This window comes from Chrysemys picta, chromosome 1, assembly GCF_011386835.1.
Source record: "Chrysemys picta bellii isolate R12L10 chromosome 1, ASM1138683v2, whole genome shotgun sequence".
Classification (NCBI taxonomy): domain Eukaryota; kingdom Metazoa; phylum Chordata; order Testudines; family Emydidae; genus Chrysemys; species Chrysemys picta.
In genome coordinates, this window is record NC_088791.1 from 73,632,823 (window position 1) to 73,653,030 (window position 20,208).

Sequence of the window (20,208 nt, forward strand, 5' to 3'; positions counted from 1 at the left end):
GGTCTAAATATAGTGGCACTTCAAATATCGTCAAAGTGTGGGTCAGGGTTATAATCACCCTGTAAACTTGATATTAAGGCAACATTAATTTAGTTTCTTCTCCCTTAAAACTATTTAAAAAGTAAAACCAAAAATGTTTGACCACTGTCAGTAATCAAACTGTAATTACAAACCAATCAAAAGATGTTTAAAAAATTTCAATTTATGTTTTAGGGTAAATTAGCAGGTTTGTGTGGAAATTTTGATAAATATACTTCAAATGATCTGACTACATCAAACAACATGGAAGTGAGAAATGCTCAGGTTTTTGGAGAGAGCTGGGCAATAGGACAGGTAAGTAACACATCTGTTCATCAACTTAGAAATAAACAGTATGAAAAGTTAATTACTGTATAAAAGAACATGTAAACATTTGGAGTGCTGACATTTTCCAAATTGCCAGTCAAATCAATGCATGGGAGGGACATTTGGATACTTACGGAAAAATCTTTGTCTATAAACTTTATATGTGGTATAAAGATACCCCTGTATCTCAGTAAGTAGATGATGTTGAGTTTAAATGAAAAACCAAACCAAATAATTTTGGGGATGGTTTTTAGGAAACAAAATAATTGTTTTACAACAGAGTCCTGGTGCATGCTATAGTGATATCAATTTTAATATTAATATATAGGAAAAACTAGAATCTGCAAATTTCACATCTAGATCTGAACTTCCCCAAAGTTTGGGAATCTGGTATTTTGGACTGGGTCCAACTTTAAGAAAATCTCCTGTTATTTCTTCTCCCATGTTAGAGGCCTCTGTTGAAGCAAGCATGTTCTGATAGTCAGAACTGTCATCTGCAAATCTTAGAATTTGCCTGCATGCAAATGATAGCAGGACAGACTATTTCCGCAGTGTTGGGCTAGACATCTCGACCTTCTGGGTGCTGTGCCCAGAATGGCCTATGAAATCAGATTCAGGTTCACTCAGTGATTTTAAAAGTGTGGTTTATAAACAAAGATTAATCTAGCAGAGAAGATGAGATCAAATGATAGTTGCTGGTAAAAGGGGCTGGGGTACAGGGAGCATCAGTCATTGGTTCTCTACAAGTCTATTTGGTTGTCTGAAATTTAATACATAACTGGCATTTAGGGTGACCAGATGTCCCGATATTTCGGTGTCGTGATCCGCCGGCAGCACCGTTGTTTTTTTTTGCTCAGCCAGCAGGACTCGGCTTTTTTTTTTTTTCTCTCTCTGCCGGCGGGCACCCCCCCACCTTGTGTCCCGATATTTTCTTCCCCCATCTGGTCACCCTACTGGCATTGCCTGGTATAGTTAGGAAAACCTTATTAAAAGGTCATCTCCCTGCTAAAGCAGAATTGTTCCTGAGAGTAATTTTCTAGTATTTTGTCCAGGCTAGTTTTAAAATTTTCAAGTGATGGAACTTCCATCATTATTTCACAGCCTAATATATCTCCCCAAAGGGAAATTTTCCCAAATTTTCCCTTTCTTAATTTTCTTCAATTACTACTTTGTTATAAACCTGTTTGTCACCAAAATAATTTCTTTCCCTCCTTTGTGTTAATGCCCCCAAACATTATAGACCAGGGGTCGGCAACCTTTCAGAAGTGGTGTTCCGAGTCTACATTTATTCACTTTAATTTAAGGTTTCGCGTGCCGGTAATACATGTTAACGTTTTTTAGAAGGTCTCTCTCTATAAGTCTATATATTATATAACTAAACTAGTGTTGTATTGTAAAATAAACAAGGTTTTCAAAATGTTTAAGAAGCTTCATTTAAAATTAAATTAAAATGTTGATCTTACGCTGCTGGCCCGCTCAGCCCGCTGCCAGCCTGGGGTTCTGTTCACCTAGGCCGGCAGCGGGCTGAGTGGGGCTGCGGCTGGGACCCCGGGTGGCAAGGGTCCGGCAGCCAGAACCCCAGACCAGCAGCAGGCTGTGTGTGGCCGAGACCCCAGACCGGCAGTGGGCTGAGCAGCTCAGCCCACTGCCGCTCAGGGGTTCCATCCGCCGGCTTCTGCCAGCCGGGATCCCAGCTGCTGGACCCACTCAGCCCGCAGCCGGTCTGGGGTCCCGGCCCTGCCCACATACAGTGAGTACCTACCTTCTCCCTGGTTGTGGCCCACTCTCTTCCTCTCTCTGCTCTGAGCTGAGAGTGGGAGTGCACTGAGCACAGGGCTGGGGGTGAAGGGTCTGGCCAGGAGCTAGAATGAGGGAGGGGGCTCAGGGTTGGGGGAAGAGGTTTGGGTATGGAGCACTTACCTGGGCAGCTCCCATTTGGTACGAGGGATGCAGGTGGGAATGTGGTGTGTGTGTGTGTGTGTGTGTGTGTGTGTGTGTGTGTAGGAGCTCCCATTTGGTGCTCAGGGTGGGGGTGGGGATTGGGGGGGCAGGGTATGTGGGGGGGTGCAAGAGTCAGGGCAGAGGGTTGGGGGCATGTGAGGAGGGTGCAGGTGTCAGGGAAGGGGGGGCTGGGTATGTGTGGGGGTGCCAGAGTCAGGGCTGGGGTCGTGTGGGGGGTGAAGGAGTCCAGCAGAGGCTGGGTGTGTATGAGAGGGGTACAGGGCTCAGGGCAGGGGCCTGGGGTGTGTGCGGGGCTCAGGGCAGAGGGCCCTGTGTGTGTGTGTGGGGGGGGGGTCAGGGCAGAGGGCTGGGTGTATGTGGGGGGGGGTCAGGGCTCAAGGCAGAGAACTGGGGTGTGTGGGGGGGGGTCAGGGCAGGGAGTTGGGGTGTGTGTGCCCCTATTCCACCCCCCTTCCCCAAGGCCCTGCCCCTGCTTCTTCTCTGCAGACTCCGGGACTCCCATGCCCCATCCAACCCCCCCTGCTCACTGACTGGCCCCTCCAGAGACCCCCCGCCCCTAACCACCCCGCCTGGGATCCCACCCCCTATCCAACCCACCCTGCTCCCTGTCCCCTGACTGCTCTGACCGCTATCCACCCCCCCGCCCCGACAGACCCCGGGACTCCCATGCCCCATCCAACCCCCCCTGTTCCCTGACTGCCCCCTCCAGAGACCCCCCGCCCCTAACCATCCCGCCCGGGATCCCACCCCTATCCAACCCACCCTGCTCTCTGTCCTCTTCCTGCCCCCACCCCTTATCCAACCCCCCCCCCCCGGACCCCTTACCATGAGGTTCCTAGCAGCATGTTCTGCTCCACGCAGAGCCAGACATGCTGCGCCGCCCCTCAGAGCGCTGCGCGCGCGGCGGCATGGCTCCAGGGGAGGGGAGAAGGCGAGGGCGGGGCCGGTGGCTTGCTGCACTCAGCCAGGCGCTCCGGCCCGGGAGCGCGGACCCCGCGGCTTGCCGCGCCGGAAGAGTGGGGCCATTTGCCCACCCCTGCATCAGGGTGTGCCTGGGCACACCCTGTGCGCACGCCTATGCTTCTGCCCCTGCCCCCGTGGGTAGGGGGGAGGGAGAAGAGCGGGCCGGGCCGGGCAGGATTTTTAATGGCATGATGCTCCGGCAGGCAGCAGCGTGCCATTAAAAATTGGCTCTTGTGCCGTCTATGGCACGCGTGCCATAGGTTGCCAACCCCTGTTATAGACTGATATCATGTCTCTACTTAGTCAGCCAGTACATATTTTACTCTCTCTAATCTTTCCTCACAAGGAAACCACTCTAGTCTCCCTCATTATTCTTTCACTTTGTCAATATCTTTCTGGTAATGTGGTGGCCATAACTGAACATGATATTCTCTGTGCAGCTGCATCAGATCATCAGAAAAGAGATCATAACGTTCTGCTCCGTGACGTGGTGCCTCTGCTTACCCAGCCCAGCTTGCTCTGGCTATTTTTGGAGCTGCATACTGTTGCAAAGTCATGTCTAATTTCCTGTCTGTGATCAGCACTAGGTCTCTGTCACCATTGCTGCTTCCCAGATTTTTCTTTCCCACCCTGGCGACACACGTTGGATGAATCTGCATTCAGCAACTTGAGTGTCCTTTTGTTAAACTTTCCTGCCCATTTGTTTTTCATTTTGAAGGAGGAGATTCAAAAAGGGAGTTGAGTATCTCCGTCATTTTTGAGTTATCATGATGATCTTTGGCTCTGTTTTTTATGAGTTAATCTGTTCCTACTGCTGCTTCTTCATTTGAATATATAGGGCTAAATCATCCCTAGTATGATGCCTTTTAAAGTCAATGGCAAAACACCAGGGATGGATTTGCCCCATGATGTTCTGTTTGTGATGTTACAGTTGGTTGCTCTGGAAACGATTACACTGTGTCACAAATAAAAAAAAATGTCTTCATGTATGGAGCATGAAGCAGGAACATCTGAGTTCTTAAAAACAAAAAGCAAAGGTTATTTTTCATGCAAATGTTTTCAATTATAAAACACGGGAAAGGAGGGGGGCAAACGTATTTGCTGTTTAACACTGCTTTCTCTGCTCCCTGACAATGGGAGTTTTGCTATATCCCAAAAGTAAGTCTCTTGTAAAACAAACAAAAAACAAGAACAAAAACATAGTTCATATAAATAGTTTAAACACATTTTGTGTTTTTTTTTTTCAAGTGTAAAAGCCCAAATGAAACCATAAAGCCATGTGAGGTGCATCAGAGCAAGTTCCCCTATGCCAAAAGGGAATGCTCAATTTTGTACAGTGATGTTTTTGCCCCTTGTCGAAATGTGGTAAGTTTATACTTTATTAACTATTCAAAGATGAACATATTGATTCTGAATCTCTGGTAGCAAAATATTCAAGAGTCAGTAATTAATTCCTTGTTACAGTACAACTGAAAGCCATTGACTCAGCCCCCAGTGCTGCAAGGATTTCTGTGTGGGTGAACTCCTGTGCTTGTACAGAGCTCCTTGCAAGATTGGAGCCAAAGTCTGGATCATAAAACTATAGAACAGTTGGTGGGATTTTCAGTATTATTAGATGTCATGGACATGACCCTCTTTCAGATAACGGAAAGTTTTGGGTTACCAGTTTGGAAAATCAAGTTTCTACTGTATTAGTGTATTTGTACATGATACGTACCTACAAATTTCTATGTTGTTAACTAAGTTTAAGATTATTCATATGCATCATGGGATTCTGAAAATTTGATAACCACAAGCATTAAATGCACATGATATGAGAAGTTGGAGACACATGTATAGCTTTTATCTCAGGTGGCTGACTTCTGTCATTTGTCCTGCTCAATCTGTATACGAGGATGCTGGGGGAGAGAGTGAGAAGATTTGGACGTCAGAGCCATGATAACGTAATTGACTGGCAACTAACCTTTTTATCAAATGTGTGGTGTCTTGGCTTTGCTGGTACCCGGCTAATAGGGGCTTGGATTACAGCAACTTGTCTAAGGCTCAATACAGACAAGGTGGAGATGATGCAGATAGCTTGAGGAAAGTGTGACAAGGGAAGTCTCTGATCCCATTAATAAGGGTTTGCTGAGCCTTTATCAAATAGTTTGTAATCTGCATGTTTGTCTGGATTTCTGATTGTATCTGCCTATTCAGGTGCCTTCAGTTACCAAAAGGGCCTTTTTACAGCTAGTTCGTGCTGCTGCAGTTTACTGCTATTGGTAGCCAAACTAGATAGATTAAAGCTAGCTCGAGTATGTCTACACATGCCGGTATGCTGGAACAATTTGGGGGTACTGAGATCCATTGAACCAAACTGTAAATCCTGTAAATGATGGAAACCACTTCAAGCCAAAGGGGTGTGCCCCTAGTTCCAACACCTATGTACACATGCTGCAATTACCCCCCTTAATTGCAGTGTAGGCATTGGTGCTTGCCACAGTTGTTCTTTATGACTTCTAGACATAACGAATGGTATCTCCAGATGGCCTATCAGAAACTGAATCTCTTGACTTTCAGGGCATGGTGTAAGGACTACCAATTTGGTCAGAAATTTGCCTGATGGAACAGTTACATTGTTATACATAGTTAAACTATGGAGTGAGTAGATTTACTCATATTGACATTAGCCAATATTTTAGGAATTTTTTGAGCATCAGCCTGTGATGAATATATTCTCAAAATATAAAATAGAAATGAAATCCTCAGAAGGTAAACTTTTTTCTCTAAAAACAAACAAAAACTTAAGAATTCTGTTTTTTGTTGTGCACTCACTTTTCTCTATTTTACCAGTGTTTGGGATCATTTTCAAACAATGGCACTTAAATTGCATTGGCAAAATTATGTTCACGAGAATTCACCTCACATGCAAAACATGAAGTTGCATATCCAATTGCGTATTTGCATATGTATACATACCTTTGGTGTGCAACACATTTTGTAGGTGTATATACCACTTAGACCTCATTGTTTGAAAATTTGGCTCATGGTGTCTTCATAGTTTTCAGTAAAGCAGCCATTCTGAGTTATTGATTGTGATACAATTTCTGTAGACCTAAAATGTGTTACCAATGATTGATTTAAAACTACTAAACTAAGCTCCTCACTGTTTAATATTTCCAGCTTTTAGAATTGCAGTAAGAATTTTTATGATGATTTAAGGTTGCCTCAGCCTGACAAAGGGTTATTTTATAATTCAAGTTGCAAAAATAATGCAGTAGTTTCTTTCTTTTTAAGTTTTAGAGTTCTGAACGGCATGGGGAAGCAAATGGATGTGTGGGCTAATGCAAATCTGGGGAGATATAAGACAAATGAGAGAGCAAATCTTGAAAACACAGAAATATTTTATTTTTGTTTAAATGACAACAGCTCCAGAAATGCAGTCACTTTTTCTCAGACATTCTATTTCTTGCCAGAGAACTATACTGATTTTTTTTTAAAGTAAAGTAAATCGATTTGTAAAATTGCTCATCAAGCTCTTCCTTTCACGTTGTTAATGTAAAACTACAGATGTTACACTAGATGGCAGTATTTGCCTTATAAGAATAGAAAATCACGAACTTTGGCTAAATGTTGTAACCATTGTAAATGTTCATAATCACTAAATAGCAAGAGTGTTGGCAGGCGTACCACATGAACTTTATGATATACACTTTTAGTTTTCTAGACAAGCAACATTGTTTGGGCAACTTGAAAGTTGTTCAGTGTTCTTCATCAAGACTTGAACACACTATTGGGGGCCTGCAGCTGTACAGTACTGCTATTGTTGGGAAGCACACTGTGTGCAATGGCAGACCTCCCTATGAAGACAATGACGTTACTGTGTGTGCGTGATTGTGCACAGGGGATGGGGGGATGCTACTGCAAGATCAGTCAGTGCTAGCCTGTGCGGACAAATCTAGTTATACCTATGTTAAAAGATAAAGTAATTTACCCAGGCATTAGAAAATGTTCAGATTTCTATGACAGACTTTGAGGGTTGAATTCTGCTGACTTTCTGAACACAAAATTCAATTTGAAATTGGTGGGAGTTTTGGTGCAAAGTGATGGCAAGGTGGGGCCCACATGTTCAATTGCTTTTTTTCCCCTTCACTTTTCAGATTGATGTGACTTCATTTGTCAAAAATTGCCATACAGACACATGTAATTGTAATCTTGGTGGGGACTGTGAGTGTTTGTGTACAAGCATTGCAGCTTATGCTTACAAATGCTGTCAGCAGGGTGCAGCAATTCATTGGAGATCTCCCTCTGTCTGTCGTAAGTACATGATTGATCATGTCCCCAGAAACCACAATAAAGAAACACCGGATTATCTGACCTTTTAATGATTGATTTCTGTTGACACATAAGGAAAAAGAAAAGATAAAAGTTCTCATTGACAATACAAATGATCTGAAGTGGGATAGGAGAAGCTATAATATATATGTACTTCTGCTCTAAATTTTTCATGCAGTCCATGCATTAACAAGTTAGTCATTTAGAACTGGATTTACATCCCTCTATAAGGAAACGGGCTATGATCACAATATTTTTGTATAGGTCCATCAATGGCTATTAGCCAGGATGGGCAGGGATGTGTTCCTAGCCTCTGTTTGCCAGGTGCTGGGAATAGGTGACAGGCAGGGCCGGATAAACTTTCCTGTGGGCCCGGGGCTATTAGATTTTGTGAGGCCCCCATATACAAGTCTTTTTTCTAATTTAAAACAAAATGATCACAATTATGGCATCGAGGCTATTAACACTATACTAAACTTGCCTTTTAATTAACATAAAGCCATTTTGTGGTTACATTTCAGTTTTAAAACTGTAGACTATAGTTAAGTTAATTCAAAATAGCCTATTTCTTACCTTAGAACAGCTGTTACATTGGTTTCTTTTTGGGAGGGAGTTTGGGTGCAGGAGGGGGCTCCAGGCTGGGGCAGAGTGTTGGAGTGCAGGAGAGGGTGAGGGGTGTGGGCTCTGGGAGGGAGTTTGGTGCAGGAGGGGATTATGACTTGGGGCGGGGGGTTGGGGTGCAGGAGGGGATGCGAGGTGCAGGCTCTGGCCAGGAGGCGCTTACCACAGGCGGTTCCTGGCTGAATGTGCAGTAGGGCTCAGGCAGGTTGCCTGCCTGCATGCCGCGGCCCACACCACTCCCAGAAGCGTCCGGCTGCTGGCACGTCTCTCACGTGTCTCCGCGCGCTGCGGGAACAGTGCTGGTGGCGGGGGCAGGGTGCGGAGACACATGAGAGACGCGCCAGCAGCCGGCTGCTTCTGGGAGCGGTGTGGGGCCACGACATGCAGGCAGCCTGCCTGAGCCTTGCTGTGCCGCTGGACTTGTAGTGGCCTGGAGATTGCGATCGACTTCGCAGAGGCTCCAGGATCAACCAGTGATCTTGATCGACTGGTTGGTGATCACTGAATTGTATATAATTATGGATTTATTTTTGCGGGGCCCCCCGTAGCCCAAGGCCCTGGGCTGTAGCCCCTAAAGCCCCTGCATTAATCCAGCCCTGGTGACAGTGGATGGATCACTTGATGATTACCTGTTCTGTTCATTCCCTCTGGGACACCTGGTATTGGCCACTGTCGGAAGACAGGATACTGGGCTAAATGGATCTTTGGTCTGACCCAGTATGGCTGTTCTTATGTATACCTTTGTCCTTAAAGTAGCCTCCATATTAGAGTATGCTACTTTCAAACTCTCATTGTGAGTTTGCCATCAGATATGACATATTTTACATCTAACTTCACTATGAAAAAAGTGTTCTTCAATGGATGATTCAGTAATGGATATTTGGTGCTTTAAAACAGCAGTGCTGACACTTCCAATTGAACACAGATGTGTGTCTAGTAATGATATCCTATGGAAATAGATCCACTAATTGAAACACATTAAGGAAAACAAAACTTTCTTAGATCAAAGTGAATTACCATGCTGTGACTTTGATTTACGTTGACTCAGGGTTGTTAACAAATATGAATTTTATTGATGGCATTTAATGATGTATCTATTTTGTTCTCTTTCAGCTTATAATTGTGAATATTACAACCAAGGTACGTAGTATTTATGTAAAGAAAAATATTTCTCTATTGGATGCATCCTCATCTCTCAAAATAGCTTTATGAGCATTTTTATCATTATAATACACACTGTTTCTTGCCATACCATATGACCCTCTATATGCTAGAAGGAACCATATTTTGAAACAATAGTTTAAATATGGTTACCCTCTCAATTAGTTTTGTGCAGGATTTAGCTGCTGCTATGGCCAGGGCTTGGGCATGATTTTTTAAAACAAATTTTAAAAACGTTTTTCAGACCTTGCTTTCTCTAGTATAGCCAAGATCTATATGTATGTAGGAGGCCAAATCCTTCCCAAGTCAGTATGGCTTGATATTTCTCTGGTTAGTGGAAGTTAATGGTTTTTCAATATTTCTGTTCCATGAACGTGTAAGATGTCTTGAACTATGCACCAGCAGCTCAGCTAGTTAGCAAACTGACACCTGCGGGACTTCCAAGGGTACTGAGACAATGGTTACATGGATACAGGCCTCACAGTGATTAGCTAAACCACTTGTGTCTATCATCTGGGATGTAACTTGAGACATCCTGCTGTAAAAACACAGCCCTCTACCATAGCAAAGAAAAATCTCTGTTAACTGTAGTGGTCCTAGAGGTTGTCTCATTTCTGGGCCTCTAGGCCCTGCAGTTGGATTGCATAGTAACAAACTCTTGAGTACATTAGACATTCTCAACCATTAGAAGGCAGCAGTGACATATGTTAGCCAGAAATATTGCATGTCCTTTTCAATATTTGCCCTTCCATGCTAATATCATGATGTAATTGTACTAGGGTGACCAGATAGCAAGTGTGAAAAATCAGAACGGTGGTGGGGGGTAATAGGTGCCTATGTAAGAAAAAGCTCCAAAAATCGGGACTGTCCCTATAAAATCGGGACATCTGGTCCCCTAAATTGTACTGCTCTCTTGTAATCTGATCCATTATTCCGAGGCAGGCTTTTTCCCTGTCTCACCAGCCTGGACTAGAGGCAGACTGTAACATTTCATTGGAAACAAGCATCTGTGTATGTGTGTGCATGCGCCTTTGCCTTGTGTACTTGCCATGGTCTTTTAATCAGAAAAGTGTGGGTCAGGCTGAGTTCAAAGTAGCTTTGGCCTATATAATATTTGCAAGGCTCACACAGATTTATAGATGAACCTAAAAATCTTCCCCTCCTCTACACCTTACTCCATTACAAAAGATATCTAACAATATTTTTTCTCTACATGTCCCATCTATTTCATGGGACTTCTCTCATATGAAAGCCATGAAAGCTTTTTTGACAAGCATATAAGTTAGTCTCTAAGGTGCCACAAGGACGCCTCATTGTTTTTGCATACTATTCAAGGGATTCAAACTACTGACACATTAGTGTACAAGCTGTGTGTTTGATGTTGTTATATATACTTATTACCATTTTAACCTTCACCGCAGTGAACTGCCTTTGTAGACAGTGAAATTATAATTGTGTTTCTTACAAAATGAATAGTATCACTATATATTGCATCTCTAATGTTACTGTATTAAAATGAATCTAAAATGTTAATTGATTCAGTGTGAATTATAGCAAAACTGGAGATCTGAGCTTGTTATAGGCTTTCTGAATAGTTCTCACTCTTAGTAATTATTTCCTCATTATAAAAGATTTTGTACATGGGTGCATCCAGACAGGAATTGCTCTGACTCATTGAGAGGTTCTACTAAATCCCCTGCTTGCACTATGTTAGCTCGGTTTATGTCCTGTTTATTTTATTGCTAGTGTTTCTGCTGGGTGATATTCTGTGATCTACGTGATGCTGGATGATAATATTGTTCCCTTCTGGTTTAAAAATCTAATAGCCCTGATCCTGCAAGTTGCAATGCGTAGGTGGACTGCTGCACCCATGCAGAGCCATGTTAACATCAGTGGGGCTCTGTTAGTGCATTGTAAAATGCAAGATTGGGGCTTATCAGTTTACTTCATATTAATATTAATAGGATAACAGATATTTTCTGTGAAAATATCATAGTCTTGGTACTTTCAAGAATGGCTCCTTAAAATGACAGAAATATTCATAACAAACTTCACCTTCATGACTTCATTTCTTAGAACTGCATGGCATGCTTCTTGGATCCTGGAACCAAGACATTACACAAACATTGAAATCTTGGCTAGATCCAGTGGTAGCATTGCATAATGGTGTGTCATTACCCAGAATACCATCTGGACTGTAGAACAGCAGTGTCACCTCAACTCTCCAACTGGGGATGCCTTTTACACTGCTTCACTGTGAGAGCAACCACTCTTGGTCTGCTCACACACAGCCTCCAGCATGTAAATTACTCCCAGTTATACTGCATGAGTGCTATAACCAGCCTCTCTGCAGAGCAACACCAGCAAATTCCCAGTCCCAGATTTCCCCACCGAAATGTGCATCTTGTACTGCCCAGCCTTCTCTTGGACAACACAAGCTCATATGAAGTCCGTCATTTTATTACTAGAAAATGATATGCACAAATCCTGTTATCTCCAATGGAGTTTCCCAAACACACTGGTCTAGGTAAAATAATAAAACAAGTTTATTAACTACACAAAGATAGAAAAGTCAGAATTGGTTACAAGAAAACAGAAGTAAACGCACAGTGACTCACTGAGGGGAGTGGGCAGCTCACACCTGTTTTGGCAGCAGGACCAGCTGGGGTCCATCCCCCTGGCAGCTTCTCTGGTTTGACATGCGACTGCCACTCCCCACACAGAGCCCATCCATCGCCTGTGTCAGAACCTTCTTCTTACCTGACCAGGGGAAAGGGATATGCAGTAGGGAAGGGGGTTAGTGGGAGTTGTAGTGCCTCCTTAGCAGATCCATCACACTAGATTATGGCTAGAGCCCTTGTGTTCTTCACAAACATGAAATAACACAAAAAATAAAATGAAAAATAACATATAAAACAAGAACACTCACCTGGCAGCAGCTGCTCCTATCCCATGGGTAGGGCCCTACCAAATTCACAGCTGTGAAAAATGCATCACGGATCGTGATATCTGGTCTTTTGTGTACTTTTACCCTATACTATAAGGTAAAAGTATACAAAATACACAGCTTTTCTCAAACTGGGGGTCCCAACCCAAAAGGGGATCACAAGGCTATTGTAGGAGGGTCATAATATTGCCACCCTTTCTTTTGTGTTGCTGCCAGCAGCACTTCTTTCAGAGCTGGGCACCTGGCTAGCAGCCACTGCTCTCTGGCCACCCAGCTCCGAAGGCAGTGCAGAAGTAAGGCTTGCAATACCATGACCCTCCTACAATAGCCTTGTGACCCCCTTTTTGGGTCAGGACCCCCAGTTTGAGAAAGTCTGGGGGTCTTAAGGGCTTTACATGTTTATATTTTGCCATTTTAAAATACATATTCATGGTTGTTACAACACCATGAAATTTAAGATTTAAATATCTGAAACCATGAAATTCAAGATTTAAAAAAATGCTATGACCGTGAAATTTACAAAAATGGACCGTGAATTTGGTAGGGCCCTACCCATGGGGATGGGCCTGGTTCCTTGCTCCTGCAAACTGATGCACACAATCTCAGAACAGCTCAGGTTTGGCCTGGCTGCCCTTCCCTTCTGATGGAGGGAGGTGCACAGGCAGGCCAAGTTTGAGTGAGTGATGCTGTGACCTGTTACTACTTTTTGGCCTGAGTGGCTAGCCAAAAATTCAGGGTCTTGCAGGCTGTTCCAGTTATGAGGAGAAATTGATGATGCAGTCTGGTACCTTTGAGGCAATCTTGTTTGTTTGCAAAAAATGTAGAAAGTCCTGTTTCCCTGAACACAGGAGGAACCAAAACAAAAGATCATTTCTTTCCTTACAGCCCAAACCTGCTAGCCAGCACCAAAACCAGATGCCATCTTTGTAGACTTCTCTCAGTGTCATACACCAGACTTGTCCAGGCTGTGTCTGGTTTACTTCCTTTTGATCTCTCTGGTCTCTTTTGTCTGGTCTCTTTTCGAGTCTGTTCCTGTGTGGAGGGTGGTGATTATGCCCAGCAGCGTCAATTACATTTTGTGTAACCCACAGCAATAGTAAGAAGTGAAACCTTGTAAAAAAAAATTATACATATTTGTGAACCTTTCCACCAGAGCAACATCAGCGTCAAATGTTTGCCTCATCAGTGTTCTTGTAGTTGACAGCTGTAGATCAACAACTTGGAACTTCATGTCTACTTCCCTCTGGCGTTACTGGATAGATGCAGAGATCAAATTCAATGCCCATTGGGGAATAGTGGTATTACAATTCTTTCAATATTTTATTCCATATTTCATCATCTGTGTGTAAATATGACACCTTCAGTTTACCACCAAGAGTGGGGATATGTAGAGGAGGAAATTTCATGAAGAACAAACCTGGGTTACTTATTAGTGAGGGTAGTTATCGAATATATCCATACTTGTCTTTCTTGCATCTCACTTGTTTAGAGTGTTTGTATTCTGGACAGGAAGTGAACTGGGGCGAGGGAATGTTGTACCTCTTGCATAAGGTATGTCTACACTGCAGCTGGGAACATGCTTCCAAGATCAAGTAGACAGACACATGCTAGCTCTGCTGAAAACAGTGGTGTTGCTGGGAGTAGCACATAGCACAGGCTAGCTGTCTGAGTACAAACCCATCCAGTCCCCAGGTACATACATGGCCAGCTAGCTCAAGCTGCCACTTGTGCTACGCCCAACTATGCTGCTATTTTTAGTGTGCAAACTATATCTATTTACTTGAACTGTGAATGTAGCTGCAATGTAGACATGCTGGTCTTAGATGCTGTCTTAGCCCAACATTACATTGAGGCACATGGTCCCATTCTAAGTGAACTGCTTTTAATGGTTCCTGGGTTTTCTTATCTTTTGTGAACAATTCCAAGTGTGGGAAAATAATTGATGGCAATATATGCCACCAATCATTGGTGGTAAATAACTGAGGTTTTGCTTTTTTATATAAGTAATCAATAGATTTTTCCGTTTGATTTTGTTTGTTTCACTAGGCCTTGGAGAAGGACCATATATTTTGGCAAGTTATGGACAGAATGATACTGTTATAGGCGCTAACATTACCAGCAGAAAGCTATTTCCTTTGCCTAGAATCAGTACATATGAAAATGTGGGATTTAGTTTTATGATAACTCCCGGCCTTTTCAAAGATAAAGACTTATGTAAGTATACTCAATATTACAGTAATGACAAAGACTAGTTTTAGAACTATATATGTATCAGTTACTCTGTTACTTATTTCTAAGTTTATTAGTTGTCTAAAGTATGCTACAATGATTTTTTTTTTTCAGTTTGTCCTTCATGGAATGGAATAGCCAGTTGGAAAACTGATTTTTCCTTACAGTTTCAAGAAGAAATATAGTGCATTTAAAATACACATTTGGAAAAATTAACTTAAGGCTTTAATGCTAAATTTCGCAAGAATATATTTTAGAAATGCAGCAAGGTCCAAATGACAGTTTTTGTAAGGGAAATTTAAGTATCTTGTGCAACTAGAAATAGAAATGGTTTGCATGGGTAAATAAGAAACATTAGATATTACAAATGTTTACCAAAAGTGTTTGTGTCCCCAGTAATAAACCAACCACCTATGCTACGCTTATTAATATATATATCTTCTTCCTATTTCTGTTTGTTCACACTGTGTAAATAATTTTTAACGCTTTCTCTTTCATTCAAACATTGATCTATGTAACCAAAAATGTTAATATATAAAAATATTTTTCCTTCTTTCAATCCCTTATATATCCTGCACCAGTGAATTCAATGGGAGATTTGCCATTGACATCAGTGGATGCAGGGCTCCTATCTATCACAGTTTGTGAAACCAGTATCTCCAAAGGGGCCGTCTCTGTCCTGAGATTTCAAATCATGTTTGTCAAGGCTGCTTCCCCACTCTGAACTTTAGGGTACAAATGTGTTTCCCTGCATGAAACTTCTAAGCTTAACTACCAGCTTAGATCTGGTCCACTGCCACCACTCCCAAAATGCTAATTCCCTTCCCTGGGTAGCCTTGGGAGACTCTTCACCAATTCCCTGGTGAATACAGATCCAAACCCCTTGGATCTTAGAACAAGGAGAAATTAACCATCCCCCCTCCTTTCTCCCACCAACTCCTGGTGGATCCAGATCCAACCCCCTTGGATCTAAAAACAAGGAAAAATCAATCAGGTATTAAGAAAAAGGCTTTTAATTAAAGAAAAGAAAGGTAAAAGAAAACCCTCTGGGAGAGATTAGCATACCAGCTACTCTCACAGACAACAGATTTCAAACACAGAGGATGTTCCCCTGGGCAAACCCTTAGTTACACAAAAAAAAATACCCAAAATACCCAATTTGACTATTCCTCTAATTGCACAAGACAGGTTACAAAGAAATAAACATAAACCTATTTATTTCCTTCACTAATACTCACTACTTAATAAGAGGCTGAATTCTGGAGCTTTCCCACTCCAGTCCAAACTGAAACTTAACAGACAAAGGGAACTTTCCTCCTTCCCTTTGAACCATCTGGTCCTCTCATTGGTTCCTCTGGTCAGGTGTCAGCTAGGCTAGGTGAACGTCTTAACCCTTCACAGGTAAAAGAGGCATTAACCCTTAACTGTCTGTTTATGACAATGTTTAAGAGAAATTGAGATATATTGGCAAGGAAGAAAATAAGCTTTTTGGATGACATTTGAAAATAAATGGAAAGGTGATGAAGTAGAAGGATGAATGAAGTCTAATGAAATTCTCCAGCAGATATAATATAGTACAGGTAAAATGTTGAGGTGACTGAAAGCTGAATTAAATCTATGTAATATATGAACATTTTTCAAATTACTGGTTTCAGAGTAGCAGCCGTGTTAGTCTGTATCCGCAAAAAGAACAGGAGTACTTGTGGCACCTTAGAGACTAACACATTTATTAGAGCATAAGCTTTCGTGGACTACAGCCCACTTCTTCGGATGCATATATGCATTTGTTAGTCTCTAAGGTGCCACAAGTACTCCTGTTCTTTTTTCAAATTCCTGTTCGGGATGAGATAGTATTTGGATGAAGTATGGAAGCAACATATTTTTACCCATGTTATTTGAACCAAGTCTTTTTTGAGCTTCTCAAATGTTCAGAGAAGTGATTTCTACACTTTTGATCTGTCCAGGACCAGAACAAGAAGTGATTAAATACAACTTTCCTGATGGCACTTCTGGCTGTGACTGGATGTCTCAGGAGAGAAGACTGTTCTCACAAAATGTGTACCCTGATTTTGCAGCCAAAAGAAGTTTGGACAAACTATGCTTACATAACTAGAGCTGGTGGGAAATTTTCTGGTAAAACTAAGAAAATGCCAATTTGGTAGAGTGAAGGGTTTAGCTGAATATAGCACAGATTTGATGAAACCTGTGTCAAAACGCAGCAGAGCACTGGGACTGTCTGTCTCTCTGCCTCTCCCTAGCTCCAGGGATGGGCAGCACCTCTCAGGCTCCCAGACTTGGTAGCTCGGTGGAGGGAGGCAGAGTGACCGGGCTCTCAGACTTTCTGGAAGCTGGCTAGAAGGCTCTTGTCCTGGAGGGCAGAAAAATCCTGTTTAGGTTTTTCCAAAATAAAATTTTTCTTGAAATCCCATTTTGTGAAAACTTGCCTGTTTTTTAATGTCTCATCTTACTTTGGGACAACACTTTTTCTCAAAAAGGAATTTCACTTTTTCAGTCAGCTCTATATGTAGCTGAATTTTCAGATTTTTATCTGAAGTGAATTATGGGTCAGCATTGCTATTTTCTACAGAAAAAATGGGAGAATTTTTGTGAAGAGCACTAGTTTTGACATAAACTACTCAATAGCTAATGTGTAGTCCATAGCCTCTGGTTCTCTGGTGTGATAGCCTACTCCTGATTGCTTTGTATTTTGTTTGTGACAGCTCTGTCCCTTGTTTCCCTTGAATCTGCTGAAAGACCAAACTATTTCCTGTATGTCCATGACAATGAAACTGTTACTTTGGAACAGTGGGCAGCAAGTTCTTCATTTCGTAGAAGAGCTACATTTTTCCACCACCAAGGCCTCTGGATTCCAGATTATAGTGCATTTGAACTTCACAACAAGAAAGGCTTTTTCATTATATTGACAGCTTCTGGCATTAAAGTGTCAAAGTATGATGATTCAGAAGAATTCAAACGTACAAGTAGCTTTAGCATTGAAGGTAAGTTGTACACAATCCCAAAGAATACTGTACAATTCTGTTCTAGTTGTCTTAAGAGGGGTACACATGAGTGCATCATCTTCATCAATAGTAGCAAATATTTGTACTGATTTCCCCTATTTGTTTTTGTGTTTATTCCCCTCTGTGTCCAGATGTTATTGATTTCCTATTTTTCAGGTCATGAATATTGCCTTGACAGCATAACTCACAGTCAAATTTGTAATTATTTTTATAGGGCTATTGATTAATTGCAGTTAACTCATGATTAACTCAAAAAAATTAATCACGATTAAAAAAATTAATCACAATTAATCCCACTGATAAACAATAAAATCCCATTTGAAATGTATTAAATATTTGTGGATGTTTTTCTACATTTTTTCAAATATATTGACTTCAGTTATAACACAGAATACAAAGTGTTTAGTGCTCCCTTTATATTATTATTTTTATTACAAATATTTTCACTGTAAAATGATAAACAAAAGAAATAATATTTTTCAGTTCACCTTGTACAAGTACTGTAGTGCAATCTCTTTATCGTGAAAGTGCAATTTACAAATGTTGATTTTTTTTTTGTTACATAACTGCACTCAAAAACAAAACAATGTAAAACTTTAGAGCCTACAAGTCCACTCAGTCCCACTTCTTGTTCAGCCAACCGCTAAGACAAACAAGTTTGTTTACATTTACAGCAGATAACACTGCCCACTTCTTATTTACTGATAGGTAAGGTCCCATGGGAATCAAGACTGAGGGGAAAAACGACTGAGGAGAGTTGGCAGTTTTTCAAAGGGACATTATTAAGGGCTCAAAAGCAAGCTATTCCGCTGGGTAGGAAAGATAGAAAGTGTGGCAAAAGACCACCTTGGCTTAACCACGAGATCTTGCATGATCTAAAAAATAAAAAGAAGTCATATAAAAAATGGAAACTAGGACAAATTACAAAGGATGAATATAGGCAAACAGCACAGGAATGCAGGGGCAAGATTAGAAAGACAAAGGCACAAAATGAGCTCAAACTAGCTACAGGAATAAAGGGAAACAAGAAGACTTTTTATCAATACATTAGAAGCAAGAGGAAGTCCAAAGACAGGGTAGGCCCACTGCTCAGTGAGGAGGGAGAAACAGTAACAGGAAACTTGGAAATGGCAGAGATGCTTAGTGACTTCTTTGTTTTGGTCTTCACCGAGAAGTCTGAAGGAATGCCTAACATAGTGAATGCTAATGGGAAAGGGGGTAGGTTTAGAAGAGAAAATAAAAAAAGAACAAGTTAAAAATCTCTTAGAAAAGTTAGATGCCCACAAGTCACCAAGGCCTGATGAAATGCATCCTAGAATACTCAAGGAGCTAACAGAGGAGGTATCTGAGCCTGTAGCTATTATCTTTGGAAAATCCTGGGAGACAGGAGAGATTCCAGAAGACTGGAAAAGGGCAAACATAGTGCCCATCTACAAAAAGGGAAATGAAAACAACCCAGGAAACTACAGACCAGTTAGTTTAACTTCCGTGCCAGGGAAGATAATGGAGCAAGTAATTAAGGAAATCATCTGCAAACACTTGGAAGGTGGTAAGGTGATAGGGAATAGCCAGCATGGATTTGTAAAGAATAAATCATGTCAAATTCATCTGATAGCTTTCTTTGATAGGATAATGAGTCTTGTGGATAAGGGAGAAGCTGTGGAGGTGGTATACCTAGACTTTAGTAAGGCATTTAATACGGTCTCGCATGATATTCTTATCAATAAACTAGATGGGTTTATCCAGCCAGTTATGCACCCACCTTATAGTAGCCCCATCTAAGTTGTATTTACAAATTTACAAATTTGTAAATACAACTTAGATGGGGCTACTATAAGGTGGGTGCATAACTGGCTGGATAACCATACTCAGAGAGTAGTTATTAATGGTTCCCAATCCTGCTGGAAAGGTATAACAAGTGGGGTTCCACAGGGGTCTGTTTTGGGACCAGCTCTGTTCAATATCTTCATCAACGACTTAGATATTGGCATAGAAAGTACGCTTATTAAGTTTGCAGATGATACCAAACTGGGAGGGATTGCAACTGCTTTGGAGGATAGGGTCAAAATTCAAAATGATCTGGACAAATTGGAGAAATGGTCTGAGGTTAAACAGGATGAAGTTTAATTAAGACAAATTCAAAGTGCTCTTCTTAGGAAGGAACAATCAGTTTCACACATACAGAATGGGAAGAGACTGTCTAGGAAGGAGTATGGCAGAAAGGGATCTAGGGGTTATAGTGGACCACAAGCTAAATATGGGTCAACAGTGTGATGCTGCTGCAACAAAAGCAAACGTGATTCTGGGATGCATAAACAGGTGTGTTGTAAGCAAGACATGAGAAGTCATTCTTCCACTCTACTCTGCTCTGGTTAGGCCTCAGCTGGAGTATTGTGTCCAGTTCTGGGCACCGCATTTCAAGAAAGATGTGGAGAAATTGGAGAGGGTCCAGAGAAGAGCAACAAGAATGATTAAAGGTCTCGAAAACATACCTATGAAGGAAGGCTGAAAGAATTGGGTTTGTTTAGTTTGGAAAAGAGAAGACTGAGAGGGGACATGATAGCAGTTTTCAGATATCTAAAAGGGTGTCATAAGGAGGTGGGAGAAAACTTGTTCACCTTAGCCTCTAAGGATAGAACAAGAAGC

At 41.8% G+C, this 20,208-nt stretch overlaps 1 protein-coding gene across 1 annotated transcript in view; it reads left to right on the forward strand.

The window, feature by feature from the left end:
- OTOGL (otogelin like) overlaps positions 1-20,208 on the forward strand; it is a 145,250-nt gene that overhangs the window by 65,624 nt on the left and 59,418 nt on the right. The window contains exons 28-33 of the mRNA XM_042850786.2: positions 214-333; positions 4,519-4,635; positions 7,410-7,566; positions 9,319-9,345; positions 14,360-14,527; positions 17,263-17,541. Of these exons, the coding sequence (XP_042706720.2) occupies positions 214-333; positions 4,519-4,635; positions 7,410-7,566; positions 9,319-9,345; positions 14,360-14,527; positions 17,263-17,541 (868 nt within the window). The remainder of the gene's footprint in view (positions 1-213; positions 334-4,518; positions 4,636-7,409; positions 7,567-9,318; positions 9,346-14,359; positions 14,528-17,262; positions 17,542-20,208) is intronic.